The sequence below is a fragment of the Hippocampus bargibanti genome, linkage group LG19, assembly GCF_051943395.1.
Source record: "Hippocampus bargibanti isolate YZ-2025 linkage group LG19, ASM5194339v1, whole genome shotgun sequence".
In the NCBI taxonomy this organism is placed as follows: domain Eukaryota; kingdom Metazoa; phylum Chordata; class Actinopteri; order Syngnathiformes; family Syngnathidae; genus Hippocampus; species Hippocampus bargibanti.
The window spans coordinates 8,393,075-8,411,278 of record NC_142752.1 but is presented as its reverse complement, the minus strand read 5'-3'; the positions used below and the strand labels follow the sequence as shown (position 1 = coordinate 8,411,278).

Here is an 18,204-nt window from a genome sequence, read left to right as displayed (position 1 = left end):
CGCAAACCTAAGCCCCTGTTTTCTTCCTTTCGGGGACAACAGAACTTTATACGGTTCCTCAAGTCCTCCAATTACGTACTGGGTATGGGATCTACTTTAACACGGTGATTTGGCGTCGCCGTGTGGCTTGAACAGGTATGTCATTTGGAAAAATAAACTGTAAAATGTGTTTTGATGTGGAAATTTGTCAAATGACTTGGCAATGTGAGGGGTGTTTAATGAATTTGTAATTTGTACTTCAACATATCAACAAGATCCTTGAAGTAACAAGACACATACAATTTAAAACATTAATAAAAAGACTGTCATTCATACAATTTTTGTGATTGTGATTGGGTACTCAGTGCTTATACTGGATGCTTTGTTTGGTGTAGTGAATGGTTGTGTTATTCAGGTGTCACTTATTAGGGGAGACAAATGTGACATAAAATGTTATTGTCCGAATAATTTAGCAATGGGTGGAATTTGGTCAGTCGAGCTTCAAATATATTCATGACAATGTGACGTCGCCCAAACCAAGCATTGGTTAACTGCCCCAATACATCTCGGATATTGAGTTTGAAGCGTGCTTAGGGTGTCAAGGTAGCAGGTAGCATAACTAATTCCATGAATATAAAAAGAAAGAAATAGCATCTGGTATATTCAATGCACCCATTTTCTCTGGGTGAATTCGATGAGAATTTCGAGAGAAATTAGTTCACCGTCTAATTGAATGTAACCATACGCACAACCTTGCAGTAAGTTTTTCGACAACTTAAAGAGGCGTTTCTGCGTTTTTGAAACCTTAAAAATGACGTTTGTTGGGAAAACATGCCTCGGTTTGTTGCACCAGGAGGACGAGCAAAGCGAGGCCGACCGCTTCCGTGTACGTCACGCACCTGGTGAGAAGAGGCGGAGCTTCTGTCTGAAAGGATCTCCACGTCTTCCTTCACTATTTATCAGGAGAACTCCACCTGGAGCGCCTCTAATTGCCAAATCCAGGTAAGGCTTTTCAAACTGTGTCGAGTCATAAAGCGTTTTAATTGGGAAAAGGTGATTATATTGCGTCGAACTCATTTTTGTTCTTGCGTGGGTATGTACAAATAGAGCTTAATGATTAATTTACCGTTTTCTTTGTCCACAACTGAAAGAAAAGACTGTTATTGTCACCATCAATGTGCTTTTGCTTCTTCTTCTTCCTCTTTTTCTTCTTCTTCTTCCTCTGCTTCTTCATTTCCTTCTTTTTCTTCTTTTCTTTATTCTTCTCTGTGTAAACCAAAGCTTCTAAAAAAACAATTGACACATTTCCTTTAACATGCCCTTACTTTGTATGCAACCCCACCTGTGTTTGGGGAATATGCCTACTATGTGCTTTTTGATTTTTTTTTTAATATATATATATGCGCAAATAAAATAAGATCTCAACTTTATGATCAATGGTGATGCAAACTCACAATTAAACCAAGTGTACATTGTTTTTACTAAATCGGCCTCATGGTTAACTGGACAGATCAATACAAATTGGAAAATAAACTATTTTGAGTGTGATACATTTTCTCGCATTTTCCTGACTTCTAAGCTGCAGATTGGTGCTCAGGGCAGCACAGTCATGTCCCTGCTCGTCATGCATTCCACAGTGAAACCCTCCCTGATCCTCCTCTTCCTCCTCCTTTTCTTGTCTCCCTTTGTTACCTTTCCCTTCTCAAGCCTTTTATCCCACACTTATAATATTAAATGGTCATTTGCGGGTAAACGTTGTTCTTTTTCCTGTTCTTTGTGGCTTCCATGTTTTAATATTTACGCACTGGCAGCCAAATTAATAATGATGCTGTCACAGGAAATTGAGAAATATCAGAATATTTTGTCTTATCTATTGCCCAATATTTCCACAAAATAAAAACTACATAGTTTAATCTAATTCTCTTAAGCAGGCATTTCATTCTAGTCGGGTATGTAAAGTTATGACATCTCGCCGTACTGCATTTACTTTCATTCTATCTAATTTCATTCTACTATCTATATATCTATTTAGTTTTTTGCCTCACGCCATATTCCACTTTTGCTTTGTATCCTGCCATATTTTATTTGGTTTTGTATGAATGAATATTTGTGTATCATTGTATTGCCAGTTTTCAATTGTATAACTCTTTTTATACATATTTCTCTCTCATTTGAATAAATAGAGTAATGATCACTCCTGCGGAGTATGGGGAGACGTCATGGGAGTTGCAGGTGCACGTAGACCAAAAAGACGGTGATGAGTCAATGCGCTTCAAACTGCGCGTGAAGGGTGACCTGCACATCGGAGGTCTCATGCTGAAACTGGTGGAGAAGATCAGTAGGTGTCAGATGCCGCTGACCGTAAAAACTTTGGTGCTGTTTGCCAGGCCGCACCTTTATTTGGCTCGCATTGCTTCACACTCAAGTGCCATTGTCTTGAATCACAATGGCTCATGTTGCCCCAGGGCACAAAGTTCAGTTGCAATTTAATCAGATCACACGCGGCCTTGTCAACTTGGTTGAAAAAAAAAGGTCTATTTCATCTAGAAGACAGGGTTTTTGAATATATTTTTTTATATATTTTCATTTGGTGTTTATAATAATAATAATAATAATAATAATAATAATAATAATAATAATAATAATAATAATAATAATCCATTCCATTTATAACCGCCTTTTAAAACTCTCAAGGACACTTTACAGTCAGAGGACATTTTTTTCTGCGGGTGAGCAGCGGCAGCCACACGTGCCAGCATTCACTCAAACCGGAAGGAATATAAAAATATACTATATTATTATATTATATAAAAAATATACTGTATATGTTTCTCCTTCTAACAAAAAGTCAACATTTGTTGGGTGCTGTTATCTTACGTCATTTTATAATGCATTTAGAAACAAGTCTCTCCATCCACTTGACAGTGTTTTTATAGCTTACCTGCGTGATGTTTTTTTATGTGCAGAGGCTCCCCAGGATTGGTCAGATCATGCCCTGTGGTGGGAGCAAAGGAAATGCTGGCTGCTTAAAACCCACTGGACCTTGGACAAGTATGGAATTCAGGTGGGGAAAATAGCAGAAAATTGTAAGTACAGACGCTCCCCAGCTTACGATCGAGATACATTCCGAACAGTCGTTCGTAAGGTGAATTTGTTTGTAAGTTGCTTCAGTGAGGTATTTGGTATGGTAGTAGTATTTTTAAGGCTTATATAAGTATGTTTAAGATTTTTATAAGTAGTTATACGTTTAAGGCTTGTATACATAAGCGGTTTATACTGAAAAATAAACACTAACAAAATCTAACTTCATGCATCTCTGTCGGAACATTTTTCGACATGCCCGCAAAAATGTCTGTATTTACCGTTGTTCGTAACTTGAATGTTCGTAAGTAGGGGATGTCTGTACTGTACAAGCCACAATGTTTCCCCATTGTGGGACAAATAAAGGTTTTCTGATACATTTCCTTCATAACTTCAAAGGTACACTCCAAACCTACACTTTTCTCACGGACAAAAACAATCTACGGTTTTTGCGAGACCAAATTTTTTTACGTTTTTCCGGCCACATAGGCTGATGCTGACCTGCGCTACACGCCGCAACACAAAAGCCTGCTCTTGCAGCTCCCCAATATGAAAACCATTCAAATGACCGTCAGCTTCTCCTGCGTGGTCTTCAAGGCTGTGGCAGAGATCTGTCAAATCCTCAGTGAGTGTATTCCGCTCTCATGATTTTTTTTTCAAAATGTAACTTTAATCGTCTTAAATCAGCCTCCTTCTTCTCTTTGTTGTCAGACATCCGGCGATCTGAGGAACTCTCCCTGCTCCAGCCTCCGGATGATCAATCCAAGAAGAAGAAAAAAAGGGGGAAACACTCTCCACTGGAGGATATCTGGGACATTGATTTAGTCAGCGGTGGGCCAGGGGGCTCAGGTCCAATGTACAGCAAGAACATGACAGCCACCTACGACCCAGAGAACGGGATGCCCGTGTCGGCCACCAGCCTGTGGTTTGGTGAAAACCCCCTCGCCGATTGCCAGCCCAACTTGCCACCTGACGAGCTGGCCAAGCTCTACCAGTCTTTATCCCTGGAGGACAAAGCCATCAGAAACGGCGGGTAGAAGATGTCACTCTCACACTACATACAGTCTTTCCTTTGCTAGTATTCATTTTGAACTACTTGACATGTAATTGACAGGTGGCTGGACTCTTCGCGCTCACTAATGGAGCAGGACGTTCAAGACAACGACAAGTTGCTGCTGCGTTTCAAGTACAATGTTTTCTTTGACCTCAATCCCAAAGTAAGTTGCATGCAATAGATTCGGAGTGAAAGACACTAAGTCACATCATTGTTTATTGGGCTGATGATTACTATAAAGCCAGTGATAGAGAATAGACAGAATAGAAGTTATCATATAGAAGTTCTATGCTGTTGTATGCTTAGTTGGGCGAACACAAGGCCCACAATGGAAGCATAGAACATCTGGGGTCAATCTGAGGTGTACAGACACAGCCTGTTAAACTGTCATCCTCAGGTAGGAGATCTGGCCGTGGGCAGAATTTAGCACTTGGTAAAATCATTCACAATTCATGGAACCCATTAAATGTCTTTGTTCTGTTGGTTTATGGATATTGGTGCTTGTAACACGGGATGTTCAGGGGCGTGGTATTCAAATCAAGAAGACTGTGTTTTACTAATGTATCATTGAAATGGGCATATACTCTCAATAAATAGCTTGGCAGAAGGCTGCAGAGGTTGGGCTGTGTCCCCTGCTGGCAGTAAAAGAAAATCTTCCTGTGTTCAAGCCTTTCTTCACAGTGTCCGAACAAACATTTCTGACAGCCACACATTGCATTTCAGTACGATGCCGTGAGGATAACGCAGCTCTACGAGCAGGCTCGCTGGGCCATTCTGCTTGAGGATATCGACTGCACCGAGGAGGAGATGCTCATGTTTGCGTCGCTACAGGTGAATATAATAACATGACACACATCATTGCACATCAAAATGGAATATGTATTGTTTCCCCTTTAAAATTGACTTCGGCTTCCATCTTGTCTTGACAGTATCACATCTGTAAACTGACCATGTCCACTGATCCAGTGGACCACTCCAACGAGCAGGAAATTGATGAAGTGGAAGCCGCCCTCTCCAACCTGGAAGTGACGCTGGAAGGTGGCGTCTCAGACAGAATTCTGGTGAATATATTTCAGAAAAAAAGTATTTGGGGGCTTCTACAGGAAAAAAAACAATGGGGTGCTTCTACTCGTGGGCCTCTGTTGATCGCATGTCTGAACTTGGCTATGATATACGATCATCGACAGTTGTTTGTTCCAACCTCTAGGAAGACATTACAGACATTCCAGAGCTGGCAGATTATCTGCGCCTTTTGAGGTAAAAATCTACTTCTTATTGTCTTAACTCTGTTACCACTGTCAAAAATCCGCCACTATTCATCAATGACAGAAATGGCTTCTTTGTAATGGCCATACAAGTGCAAAAATAACAATGGTTTAAACGTCACAATTGAAAAAAGAGAAGAGATTTGACTTTTTGAACATGGGTGTAAAATAAATTAATCACTGTGAAAACAACTTTCTTTCAACTCAGACCAAAAAGACTAACACTGAGGCCTTACAAAGAGTACTGGTTTGTATTTAAGGACACCACCATCTCCTACTACAAGAACAAGGAAGCTGCCGTGGGAGAACCCATAGAGCAGTTTCACTTACGAGGTATTGTGTGATTTCAAGGGTTCATCTTAACAAATACCAGAAGATTTGCTTGAACTTTCATCACCGTGTTATCCCCAGGCTGTGAAATCGTCCCTGACGTCAACGTCACGGACAAGAAATTCGGCATCAAGCTCCTTTTGCCGGTGGCGGACGGGATGAATGAAGTGTACATCCGGTGTGACCACGTAAGCTATTTTGCTGCATACCGCGCACATCAAGTAGATGTGGTATCTGGATTGGATTGCATTAGCCTTTCTTAGTCTCACAGTGGAGAATTTTACATTTCACAGCAGCAAAGTGATGAAAGGAAGAGGAAAGGAAAGGAAGAAGTAGAAAACAAAGTACAGAGCTGCTGTACTCTCGCGCCGCCATCTTGAAGTCAAAACAACAAAAAATAACAAATAATCAGAATCAGAATCTGAATATTTTTTATTGCCAAGTATGTAGAACACACAAGGAATTTGTTTCCGGTTGAACACGCTACACTAGTACCATCATCAAAAATTGCGAAGAGGCACTACACAGTTCCATTTGGGCTACTGTTCAAAGAGTTAATGGCTTGGGGGAAGAAGCTGTTTAAATGTCTGCTGGATTTGGTGAGCATGGATCGGTAGTGACACAACACAAATGACACAGGCAGTCCTTCAATCTTAAAACCTTTCTGCAGCCTCCTTGTTGTATGAAGCAGTTCTAAATGAAAGAGGAGAGGATCAAATCGTCCTTTTCACCAGTGGATCAAAGACGTCATGGTCGAATGTGCATGTAACAGTTCCACATACGCAGCCGCAGACTCTCCAACAGCACCGACCTTTCCGCTGAACAAAGCGGGGCTGTGAAAATGCTGCTCATTATAGGCGCAAAAAAAGCACAATCGCCTCAGAGCTGTCAAGCGATGACAGTCAAATGGCACTGACATTCCTCCCAATCAAAAACAGTGCTGGCACATCCGTGCTGCCGGGCGCAACTGCTCAGCAGAGTCTCCTCCTTGCTGAATGGCGTGGCCAAAAATGCTGAAAAACAATCGGTATCTATTCCACACGCCCCACAACAACTCAAAGTGACAAAAAAAAACAACAACACAAAAGCAACAAAAAAGCAAGAGTCGTTAGAGCACTGACTGACGTCTGCCTACTCGGGCGCTATCTTGGACTTCTTTGTTTTGAACTGTAGTATTTGTGGTCCCGCAGGAGAATCAATACGCCAAGTGGAAGGCGGCATGCATCCTTGCCTCCAAAGGCAAAACCATGGCATACAGCTCATATAAGTCAGAGGTGCGGAGCATCCAGTCCTTCTTGCAGATGAAGAGCTTGGCGCCCCCTCCGGGCCAAGCTGCTCCCGACTTGGACGCCATGGAGATGAACGCCGAATGTTTTGTGTCGCCACGCTATGCCAAGAAGCACAAGACAAAGCAGGTTGGGGCGGATAGTATTCACACTAAGCAAAAAAACACTCTGGTTAAGCAAGTAGTCTAAACCTCTATGATGTGTCAAATTTAGAAGAAATGTATATTTTACGAACGAAAATGTAAATATAACCACTGACTTTCCATCACTGGTCGCCATTGAATGTTCTTGTTTCAAGCTTACGGCACGTATTCTAGAGGCCCATCAGAACATAGCGCGCCTGTCCCTCATGGATGCCAAAATGCGCTTCATCCAGGCCTGGCAGTCTCTCCCGGAGTTTGGCATCAACTACTACATCGTCAGGTACTGTGTAAGGTAAAAAAAAGTGTTTCATTCATGAGAAATAATTCAAGAAGTCCAATTTCATGAATCAGATTCAAAGGTTGCAAGAAAGAAGAAATCCTGGGCATCTCGTATAATCGCCTGATCCGTCTCGACATGTCCACCTGCCTGCCCGTCACGACGTGGAGGTTTGCCAACATGAAGCAGTGGAACGTCAATTGGGAAATAAGACAGGTGAGTTTTGACCAAAAAAAAATGGGAAACACGCCGATAGCCTTTTATTTTGGTTTAAGCATCCTCAAAGTAGAACTTCTTGCAGAAATGTTGTATCAAACGCAAATAAAGTTTCAATAATAAAAAATTATACGCTCCAACACTGTTTCACTCAATCGCATTAAATCTGATAGTTGTGTCTATCATGAGTGAACCCACAAAAAGAGCCTCAAGAAGCAATGCTTTGCTGTGCGTAATTGCAGGTAACCATTGAATTCGACCAGAATGTTACCATAGCCTTCTGCTGCCTGAGCTGTGATTGTAAAGTAGTGCACGAGTTCATCGGCGGCTACATCTTCCTCTCAACGCGATCCAAGGACCAGAATGAGACCCTAGATGAAGAACTGTTCCACAAACTGACCGGGGGTCAAGAATGAGCAGAGACAACACTGTAATTTAATAATGGGCCAGCGAACAACACTGTAATGCTCTTATTGATGAAACAAGCCAATCCCTGCCAAGATAAACCCTCTTCTATTGTAATCCAAGAACTCGCCAGAGTAAAATATTATTTATCTTTTTGTTCACATTTTCAGCATTTTGATCTGCAGTCAAGCCAAGACCTGGTGTTTGTGTAAATAATTTTGGTTTCAAACTTTGTATGAATCTACACTTGTAAGAATAAATCGCTTTTTATGATTTTACTACCTTCTTGTGGCATACTTATTGTCTTTAACTGCATCTGGACAGTGTTTTTCCAGCTATATGCAATGCGCAAAACAGGCTTCATGTGTTATTTTTAACTTCTTAGTATAAAAAAATATCAAATTTATTTTAGTCCATTGAGACACAATTGATACATATACGTTTTTCCCGGGAGTTATTAAAAAAACAAATTTACATCGATGATTCTGAAATCGGCATTTACGATTGCGAATCCTCATGCTATTGGCTGGCTGGAGTCGGTTCGAGCCAATCACCGCCAACAAAGACGAAAACGCGGAAGTAGCTCCATGCTGTTTATCCGTCACCCTGAAACTGAAAGTGCAAGACAACGTTTGCAGCGCGATATTAACAACCATCATTTCATCAACAACCTTGACATTTGTCAATCAGATTGTTCGATTGAGCGGGAATTTGTCTATTATTACCGATCATGGCGGACGCTGCGGACGACGACTCCCCGTACAAGATCAACGAAGGAGACTACGTTATGCTGAAGCGTGGCGAGGTCTACAAAGCTGTGCAAATCCAGTCGAAAAAGTTAGTATGAAACGCTTAACGTGTCCCGTTTTGATCAGATGTCAAGATAACGCAACAAGATTTGTTTTCGATCTTGTGTGCAAATGCAAACTGGACTGGAAGTGGTGCTTTATCAATCTGGGGGTTTACAATGAAAAACATCCTGTTTGTATAAACAATGAACTCGTTTGATGATGATGATAATAATAATAATAATAATAATAATAATAATAATAAACGAGTTGTGAAAAAAAGCTATTTCTCCATATTGTGACAACAGGAAGATGATGTTTGAGAAGCAGTGGTTCTTCCTGGACAACGCCGTGGGGCACCTGTACAACACTGCTTTTGAAATTGTATCTGGAGGACAGCTGCAGCCCGTGCAACCAAAAGACGGGGCAAATGCTGCATCTGGTAAGTATTTTTGTTGTTTTCCAGTGTTATACAGAACTTAAATAGTGAAGTAAACATTGGAAGTGCAAAGAGTTGGTCTGAAGAAGGACAGTTTGGAGAGTACAAATTGAAAAGGCGGCGTCACCTCTACACTTTCTCCTACAGACACAAAGGAGGCGGGCATGGACAACCGTAACATTGTGGACGACGGCAAGTCGCAGAAGCTGACCCGGGATGACATTGAGACACTCAAAGAGCAAGGCCTTAAGGGTCAGGTAACGATGAAAACTCTTAAGACGTGCACCATGCCATTGTGGGATAGAGAGCGGACATCCATTGTCAGTCCTTCTCCATATTTTAGGGCCTTATTGATTTTTAGACAGATTGCTTTTGTTGAGCAGTAATAAAAGTGAATAAAGCAGGCAAATAATCTCTTTCACTATGTTGTTTTATTTATGCTGCAGGAAATCATCCAGAAGCTCATAGATAACAGCTCCACCTTCAGGGACAAGACCGAATATGCCCAGGACAAGTATATTAAGAAGAAGAAAAAGAAGTGAGCCAGATATTATTATTATTATTATTATTATTATTATTATTATTATTATTATTATTATTATTATTGTTATTATGATTATATACAATCATTGTATGTGCGTGAGCGGTATCTCACGTTTTTTTTTTCAGGTATGAGTCCACGGTAACCATTCTTAAGCCGACTTGCCGCATAATGGCGCTTATGTACCACGGACGAGAGCCAGGAAAAATTTGGTAAAATATTATAATTTTTTTTGCTGTCATCCTGCAGAAACACAACGGTTTGAATAATGTGTTTGTGCGTGTCTGCGTGTGTAATGCAGTCACTTGCGATATGACACGTTAGCGCAGATGCTGACCTTGGCCAACATCCACGCCGGCAGCAAAGTGTTGGTGTTTGAAACGTGCGCTGGCCTCGTGCTGGGGGCTGTCATGGAAAGAATGGGAGGTGAGTTTGTTGTTCATCCCGAGGCACATACTTAACATTCAGTAACATTTCACAGCAAGCCATAACCGACATAATAAATATTAATTAGCATGAAGGGAAACACGGGTAAATTGAAAGCGTTGACTTGTCATGCCTTGAAAATTATTTCCAGAAATTGCATTTTTTCACCCATAATGTATCCATATAAACCAATGTATGATCTTTTAGTTCGCTAACGAAGCCTCTTGGATAGGAGGCGAAACGTCCGAAACCTTCACTTTTGTACAGATGACGGCTGAAGAAACCTTCTCATCGATCAATGTATGATAGATACAAAATTGTCACCTGAATGTCACCATCTTATTTTCCTCCCGTCCAGGCTATGGATCCGTGATCCAAATGTATCCGGGGAGCGCGCCGGTCCGTGCAGGAGTGGAGAATTTTGGCTTCCCCGCTCACTTCAACGACACGCTGCATGACTTTCCCATCTGTCACGTGAATGCTTTGCTAGCAGGCACGCTGGACACAAGCTTGAAGGACCCCGGTACTGGGGAAGGTACACATTCTTCCGAGTTTGTTCAAGGACCATTTACACGTGTTAGCCATTTACACTACAGGAATTTATAGATAGTATTGGATGCAGATATTTTGACTCAATTGCTGTATTTTTCGGTGTAGAAGGCGCACCGGAATATGAGGCGCACCCCCAATGAATTGTGTATTTTTTTTCCCATATATAAGATGCACCGGACTATAAGGCGCACCTTCCATGAATGAAAAAAAGTTTTCCAAATACACTATATAAATATATAAAGGTTTTTCCAAATATAAGGCGCACCATATTATAAGGCGCTATAGTAGAGGCTGGGATTACCTACTATTTTTCTACAGGGCGAATGCAGTCGGTGGCTTCTGACAGTAGATATTAGACCTGTTGTGCCTCAATATTACCCTAGATAAAAGACGCACCTGCGTAAAAGGCGCAGGGGCATCTTTGGAAGAAAATGAAGGTCCTTGGGTGCGCCTTATACACCGGAAAATACGGTACCCTTTTCTCCATTAAAAAAAATTGGCAGTTCCTATCCATTTACTTCTGCTTTTAGTCTTTGTTAACCCTCATATTATGTTGATTGTGTTGTGGGTCATTTTTACCGGTATGTAAAAATCCACAGTCAAATAATAAGTGACATCAGCAACAACTATTTCTGAGATGTTATAAACATACATGAAAAGAGAGACAACATATTTTATATCTCATTGGGATATTTTAGAACTGTTTTGAAGAAAGGAAACGGAAAGGACATCCAGTGCTTTTGTCAACACAAAAATGGAAACGGGTCAAATTTACCCCATAACATAATATGAGGGTGAAAGGAAGATCCACAATGTAGTTTCTCTATTCACAAGTGTATTATGCTGTGGATACACTGCTTTTTCAGAGGTACCTCACCCCGACGTGGCTGCTGAGCCGCAACCCAAGATGGAGGACACCCTGGATGAGTCCGAGAATATGGAGACGAACGCCAGCGGGGAACCACGCACAGACGACGATCGCGAACGAAACAAAGATGCGAAGGTATGACACAAAATCGGATGTGATTGACAGGTTGATGGATGATCATCGTGTTTGAACTGTTTTCAGGCTCAGCTCAAGCGTGTGAAGAAAGAGGAGATGCGTAAGAAGCTCGCAGCGGCAGCGGCCCAGTTGGAGGGCATGAACGCAGATGGGTTCGTGTCGCTTTTCTAGGATACGTTATGGATTGAAATGGATTTTCAGAAATGAAAAATTGAATGTCCTGTGGGATGGTGTGGACAAAGCGATAACAGAATAGTGTTCTCCTCCTTATGATTGATGAAACATCTCACTGGTGTTCATTTATGGATTCTCCCTCATGGCAATGGCTGTATTGTAGCCGATCTAAAGCACAAGCTTCTCGCATTGAGCAAAATGACAACATTTCCAATAACTTATTGGCGGCACGAAATTTTATTTGCTATGCGTCCTCGCAGATTGGTCATCGCCTCTCGCTTCCACCCATGTCCAGTCCTGATGCGGCTGCTCAGGTTCTTGTCACCCTCCAGGCCCTTTGTGGTCTACTCGCAGTATAAAGAGGTAAGCAAGTGCGATTGTAGTTTATTATTTAAAAGACAACCGACATCACTTTTTTGTTTCCTAACTGACCTCAGAAAAACGTTTTATAGGATATAAAATACCCAAAACACGCATTATGATATTTTATTATGATATTTATTGGTGCAAAACACCAATAAAAATGACTTAAAGTGTCCAAAATCTGCAAAAAATTGAGCTGCGGATTGGGCATTTTCAGAAAGTCCCGCCCACAGTTCGTGACGTCATGCCAAGACGTCTTGCATTGCTGGAGAATCAAAACAATGGCTTCAGATTTGGAGAATATGCTTTCTTGTTACACATCCAGTTATGAATATGATTCAAATAGTTCTGAAGAGGAAAGCATATATGTTTGCAATCGATTAAAGAATTTATTCCGTGCCATTTTGAGGCAACATTGAGTGTATTGACAGTGTATTGCGTTTCCACAGGCTGATAAATTCCTTATATGGAGCTAGGACACCCTCTTCTGGCGCAACACGAGGTTTTCAGACCAAACAAGCATTGACGTGATGGAAGGACTGCTACAATGTGTCCTTTTTTTTTTCGGTCAGGGGCGTTCCTTCAGTGACGTCACGTTCGGGCTCGTCACCAACTCAAAAACAAGACTTCCGGAATATTCAGCGCGAGTCTTCAAACGTACAATATAGCTATATGCGGTGGAATCTTTGTAAAACACGCTCAGTAGAAGTCATTTGAAGCCATTTTACAAATTATGGACACAACTCCGGAGACGTCGGTTGTCCTTTAAGACGGGTCTTATTACTGCAGGGTCGACGTGAAAAATGAGGAAAATACACTAGTAAAATGTGTCTTTATATTTTGAGGAAATTCAAAAGGAGCAAACATCGAAGCAATTCAATATTAAAACGTTTAGTCGGCCATCTTTTCTGCAGCCGCTCGTCGAGTGTTTCACCAAACTGAAGGAGCAAGGCGGCACGGTCAACCTTCGCCTTTCCGACACATGGCTGCGGCATTATCAGGTTACATCCTGTCCCATCGAGTCTTCCCTTTAGGTCCTCGTCGTATATATATGTAACGTGCCCTGACTTGTGTTTTCCCCCCTCAGGTGTTGCCTAACAGGACGCATCCCATGCTGTTGATGAGCGGCGGTGGAGGTTACCTTCTCTCGGGTATCACCGTGGAACGAGACAGTTCGCGCCAGGCTAACTCAGAGGAGCCGACGCCGAAAAAACAAAAACTGACAGAAGAGCCAGTAGCAAAAAAACAAAAAGTGACAGAAAGCTGAAGGGCTTAAAGGCCTTCTCGGCAACAGAAGCGGCGGAAATGTCTGATTTGGTACATTGCAAATTCTTCTTGGCAGTTAAGCAAGAAAAAGCCTAAAAAACCCAAGCTTTGCCATTTGGGTCTAATTTTTTTTTTATCCAGGAATTGTTATTTTTTTGTAACCTCATGACTGAATCTTCACAAAATTAAAACATTCTGATGCAGAATTTAATGCGTTTTAATTAATGCAAACAGGGACGTTAGCATGCAGTCTTAAAAATATACACACACAGCTCTTTTTTCATCTAACAACATCACAATAATTACAAGTAATAATTTTTGTAAGTAAAGGAGTCGTGACATGACGGTACATGATTTAAAATAAACTCCCAGAATAATCCTTTTATTGAACACAAACACTTGAAAAGACAATGACATCAGTTAATATTGGACACTTTCTATCTATAAACATCAAAAAACATTCCCATGCACACTTTTAGGATGTCTGATCAAAATAGCACAAATACAACAATAAGGTCATTGATTCATTTTTCAAGCACGGCTTCATAATTAGGATTTTAGTGTTTTTTTTTTAAAGCTTTGCAGACGAAACAAACAGCATTTTGTTTTCCGTGTATACCTTAAAAGCACAGCTCATTCGTTATCATGCAACTTGGCAGCAATTTTTTTCATCTCCTCTTCCATTCCCGCTAGGTTTTCCAGTTCTTTCTCCTGCAAAAAAGATGTATAGTTTGAAGCAGAGCAAAGTTATTGCATCTATAAATTTCTGCAAGTGCTGAGTGCTTACCAGTCTCTTCAGACTAGGGCCTTCATCACACAAGATGTTTGGTCAATATATACAAATTCTGATTCAATAGCAATCAGATTAGCAATACAACAATTTTTTTACGGGGGAGCATCCCTGGAATTTGATTTTATAAGATTGGCTTCAAACCAAAATAGATGGCTGGTAAAAAAACAAACTGCTGTCCACCATTGAAGGAAAAGCAAATTGTTGGGGTAGGAGGAAATAAATAAAAAATGCAGGCAGCTTCGCTGTGCCAAAATTCTGCTGGGGGAATATTAGCATTGTCATTCGTTGGAGGCCAAGTTGTGCACTCATTCGGCAAGTGCTCGGCATGTCTGTGTGTGGAATGTACATTTCCATAATGAGTTACCCTTTCTCCCCCGGCCGCCTTCTCCCTGAGTATGTTTGTGAAGAACCGACTGGATGTGCTCTGCGGCTTTAGTTGGGTCAGCGAGCACGAGATGGAAAATAGCTTACCCATAGAACATCATGTTATCTTCTGCTGATATTAACAAATCCCGTCAGATTTTATCCGTTTATTTTTATTTGGAGATGAGGTGAATTTTAGAAAAATATAAATTGACGAACCTCTTGCGGCGTGAGTGCCCTCGGATGCATGGCGCCTTGTGATTCCTCTCGGTCAGCGAGTTGGTCGATTTTGTGACTCAGCAGCTTAGCCGCCTCATCCATCTGCACTCATTCACAAGTCAGAACCGCGTTCAAAAGTGGATGCTTGACATTTGGAATTGAACTTGATCGTGAACATCTGGTCTACCTTGTTTGGGGCAGCATGGTCTTCTTGAGTCTTTTTGAACCAGGCAGGATGGTAGTAGCCTTTGTAGATCCACGGGTTTCTTTTCTCTGCCAGATAACTGCAAAAACAACCACCCCGAGTAAGACCAGGATGTCATGTTTCCACTTTCTGAAGACTTTGTCTGTAATCTGTCCAAAGAAGTAAATACCTCAGAATTTTGCTCCTATCCTCTGGATTTTCTGAATTGTCACTCAGGTCTTCATCTTTGTTTTTGTGGCTGTACCGATGCAATGGCTTCCAAATGTGCTTTTCAGAATTTTTGTCATCATCTTCGTTGTGTCTCTTGTCAAAGCTCCAATCCTCCTGACTGCGTTCTCCGTCTGAGTACTCCCATTTTTCCTCTGGGAGTTCTTCATCACGCTTTGGCTTGTTCTTGTACAATACCCAAGGCCCCCTGAACTTCTTCTCCCTGTCAAAGTCCCAAGATTCCTGGCTACGTTCGTCATCAGGTTCTTCTTGGGCTCCCTTTCGAGCTTCTTCTGGGAGTTCCTCATCTCGCCTGTGTCTCCTCTGGTGGTATCTCCCAGGTCTCCAGTCCCTTTTGTATCTGTCGGTGTCAAAATCCCAATATTCCTGGCTACGTTCCTCATCCGGATCCTCTGAGAGTTCTTCATCTCGCTTGTGTCTCCTCTGCTGGTATCTACCTGGTCTCCAGTCTCTCTTGTATCTATCGTTGTCAAAATCCCAAGATTCCTGGCTGCGCTCCTCATCCGGATCCTCTGAGAGTTCTTCATCTCGCTTGTGTCTCCTCTGGTGGTATCTACCTGGTCTCCAGTCTCTCTTGTATCTATCGTTGTCAAAATCCCAAGATTCCTGGCTGCGCTCCTCATCCGGATCCTCTGAGAGTTCTTCATCTCGCTTGTGTCTCCTCTGGTGGTATCTACCTGGTCTCCAGTCTCTCTTGTATCTGTCCACGTCAAAATCCCAAGATTCCTGACTGCGCTCCTCATCCGGATCTTCTGAAAGTTCTTCGTCTCGCTTATGTCTCCTCTGGTGATATCTACCCGGCCTCCAGTCTCTCTTGTATCTGTCGGTGTCAAAATCCCAAGATTCCTGACTGCGCTCCTCATCCGGATCCTCTGAGAGTTCTTCGTCTCGCTTATGTCTCCTCTGGTGGTATCTACCTGGTCTCCAGTCCTTCTTATCCCTCCCGCTGTCAAAATCCCAGGATTCCTGACTGCGTTGCCCATCCAGATCCTCTGAGATTTCCTCATCCCTCTTCGGTCTCCTCTGGTGGTGTCGGCCAACCCTCCATTCCCTCTTGTCCCTTACATCATCGAGCCCCCATGACTCCTGGCTGCGTTCCTCATCTTGTTCCTCTGACAGTTCCTCGTCACGTTTGTATCTCCTTTGGTGATATGTTCCTGGTGATATCTTCCTGGTCTCCTTCTTATCCCTTCCGGTGTCAAAATCCCAGGATTCCTGACTGCGTTCCTCATCTGGTTCCTCATCTCTCTTATGTCCACTGTGGCGGTAACTCCAAGGCCTCCATTCTCTCTTGTTCTTCTCGTCATCAAACCCCCACGACTCCTGACTGCGCTCATAGTCCTCCTCATCATCTCCACGCTTGCTGAGCTTGTGTTGGGGGTGGTATTGTTCTGAGGGCTTCCAAATAACCTCGTCCAGCTCCTTTTTGTCATCTCCGCTCCTACGACTCAAATCCCAGGACTCCTGGCTGCGTTCTTCATCACCCTCCTCCTCTTTAGACTCTCCTTCCAAAGGTTCCTTGTCACGTTTGGGCTTCTTCTGGTGGAACTGTCCTGGCCCCCAGCTGCTTCTCTTCTCCCGTTTCTCTTCTTCATCCTCGCCATTTCCTACTTGGTGTGTTTTCTCCAGACTCCAGTATTCCAAATTAGGTTCACTCTTCACGCTTCGCCGATTTGACTCTACTGAGCTCTGAAGTTCTTGGATGTCTTGTGGGTGATCTTTAGCCTGCTCTTCATGGGTTGCCTCTTTGCTCTTCTTGTCCAGCGGACCATGTTTAATTCCTGCAAAAGGACAAAATGGATCATGGAGTGTTTGCCATTCTTTCTGCTGAACTAACTGTAACATAGCACAAACCTTCTTGGAAAATCTCCTTGCATTCTTCGTCCAATTGAGCGCTCGGATGGGTGAGTGCTTTGGACAGAACCTCCGCCAAACATCTTGTCACCTGATTAAGAAATAAGCCTTGTGTATGCTGCCAAATGAGTTTTTGTATCCATTTTCTATCAATATTTCAAAATAACAAATGTTTTTTTTCACTTTATCAAAAATTTAACTGACTTGATAATGATAATGTTTTCTTGAAAAAAAGTAGGACAAACAAGACTCCTGGGGACACACAGCAATTTGTCCCTGGGCTGTTCTTCATCTAAGGGTGAGTAATTTTGTTTATTTTACTTTTTTCCCCTTAAACTTTGTGCATGGCACACTTTCACGATATATTTTGTATTTTATATTCATTACTGTATTGTACGGAGTAAGAGATGTCACCCTTCATGGATGGAGAGGTGCACCTAATGATTGTATGCATGTATGGTTGCATTCCCATGTGCTTATCCTGCGTTTATTGGGTGATTGCATGTAGAATACAGCACTGCACAACATACCGTGTCATATTCATACATGTTAATGCAACATAATACAGTGACTTACCACATCTTCTCTTTGGATATCCTTCTCCACTGGAAGTGCTTGATTCACTGTTTGAGAGACAAATATGCCTGGCGTTACCCAAAAAGAAAAAAAGAAAAACGCAAGGAAAATCAAATAATGGTGTAATGCAAAAGTGCTGAGTGCCACTGTCCATGGTGCTGAACTCACCTATAAGAAAAGCGAATCCAAGTAGCAGAAACAGAGGAATCCGAGTCATCTTGTGAGATCCGGCGAGCCTCCCACTAAGGCGGGAGGGATGCTTTTGCGGGAAGGGGGAGCATAACCTCTAATATAAAGGCGCTCAGAGTGGGGGAGGAAAGGAGCGTAGGAGGGGATGCTCATGTCATGACTCATTAGACCTGCAAGGCGAAGCAGCAA

At 42.2% G+C, this 18,204-nt stretch overlaps 3 protein-coding genes across 3 annotated transcripts; 2 read left to right on the top strand and 1 right to left on the bottom strand.

Annotated features, from left to right (window-relative positions):
• The first annotated feature begins 898 nt into the window (after positions 1-898).
• On the top strand, positions 899-8,318 carry fermt1 (FERM domain containing kindlin 1). The gene is made up of 15 exons (XM_089022377.1): positions 899-981; positions 2,163-2,317; positions 2,946-3,043; positions 3,550-3,685; positions 3,772-4,093; positions 4,175-4,277; positions 4,838-4,945; positions 5,044-5,175; positions 5,322-5,371; positions 5,588-5,712; positions 5,791-5,897; positions 6,900-7,124; positions 7,294-7,418; positions 7,490-7,631; positions 7,874-8,318. The coding sequence occupies exons 2-15, from the start codon at positions 2,167-2,169 to the stop codon at positions 8,045-8,047; spliced, it is 1,998 nt and encodes a 665-aa protein (XP_088878503.1). The 5' UTR covers positions 899-981; positions 2,163-2,166; the 3' UTR covers positions 8,048-8,318.
• Positions 8,319-8,615: 297 nt separating this feature from the next.
• On the top strand, positions 8,616-13,794 carry trmt6 (tRNA methyltransferase 6 non-catalytic subunit). The gene is made up of 12 exons (XM_089022196.1): positions 8,616-8,873; positions 9,133-9,266; positions 9,411-9,520; positions 9,710-9,801; positions 9,933-10,016; positions 10,106-10,230; positions 10,589-10,765; positions 11,649-11,785; positions 11,852-11,937; positions 12,220-12,322; positions 13,237-13,323; positions 13,410-13,794. Exons 1-12 carry the CDS (start codon positions 8,767-8,769, stop codon positions 13,587-13,589), a joined length of 1,422 nt encoding a protein of 473 aa, XP_088878322.1. The 5' UTR covers positions 8,616-8,766; the 3' UTR covers positions 13,590-13,794.
• Positions 13,795-13,826: 32 nt separating this feature from the next.
• On the bottom strand, positions 13,827-18,099 carry chgb (chromogranin B). Its single transcript, XM_089022195.1, has 7 exons — positions 17,995-18,099; positions 17,827-17,873; positions 17,251-17,341; positions 15,338-17,177; positions 15,151-15,247; positions 14,964-15,065; positions 13,827-14,299 (listed from the first exon to the last, which is right to left on the bottom strand). Exons 1-7 carry the CDS (start codon positions 18,041-18,043, stop codon positions 14,222-14,224), a joined length of 2,304 nt encoding a protein of 767 aa, XP_088878321.1. The 5' UTR covers positions 18,044-18,099; the 3' UTR covers positions 13,827-14,221.
• Positions 18,100-18,204: the final 105 nt, after the last annotated feature.

Excerpts from the sequence above, each read along its gene's own strand:
- fermt1 (XM_089022377.1), top strand. The coding sequence starts at position 2,167 with ATGATCACTCCTGCGGAGTATGGGGAGACGTCATGGGAGTTGCAGGTG. Across the intron at positions 4,278-4,837 it reads TCTTTGACCTCAATCCCAAA|TACGATGCCGTGAGGATAAC; the intron begins GTAAGTTGCATG and ends ATTGCATTTCAG. Across the intron at positions 7,632-7,873 it reads TCAATTGGGAAATAAGACAG|GTAACCATTGAATTCGACCA; the intron begins GTGAGTTTTGAC and ends GCGTAATTGCAG.
- trmt6 (XM_089022196.1), top strand. The coding sequence starts at position 8,767 with ATGGCGGACGCTGCGGACGACGACTCCCCGTACAAGATCAACGAAGGA. Across the intron at positions 11,786-11,851 it reads AACGAAACAAAGATGCGAAG|GCTCAGCTCAAGCGTGTGAA; the intron begins GTATGACACAAA and ends AACTGTTTTCAG. Across the intron at positions 13,324-13,409 it reads CATGGCTGCGGCATTATCAG|GTGTTGCCTAACAGGACGCA; the intron begins GTTACATCCTGT and ends TTCCCCCCTCAG.
- chgb (XM_089022195.1), bottom strand. The coding sequence starts at position 18,043 with ATGACTCGGATTCCTCTGTTTCTGCTACTTGGATTCGCTTTTCTTATA. Across the intron at positions 15,248-15,337 it reads GATAGGAGCAAAATTCTGAG|TTATCTGGCAGAGAAAAGAA; the intron begins GTATTTACTTCT and ends TTGTTTTTGCAG. Across the intron at positions 15,066-15,150 it reads ACCATGCTGCCCCAAACAAG|ATGGATGAGGCGGCTAAGCT; the intron begins GTAGACCAGATG and ends GAATGAGTGCAG.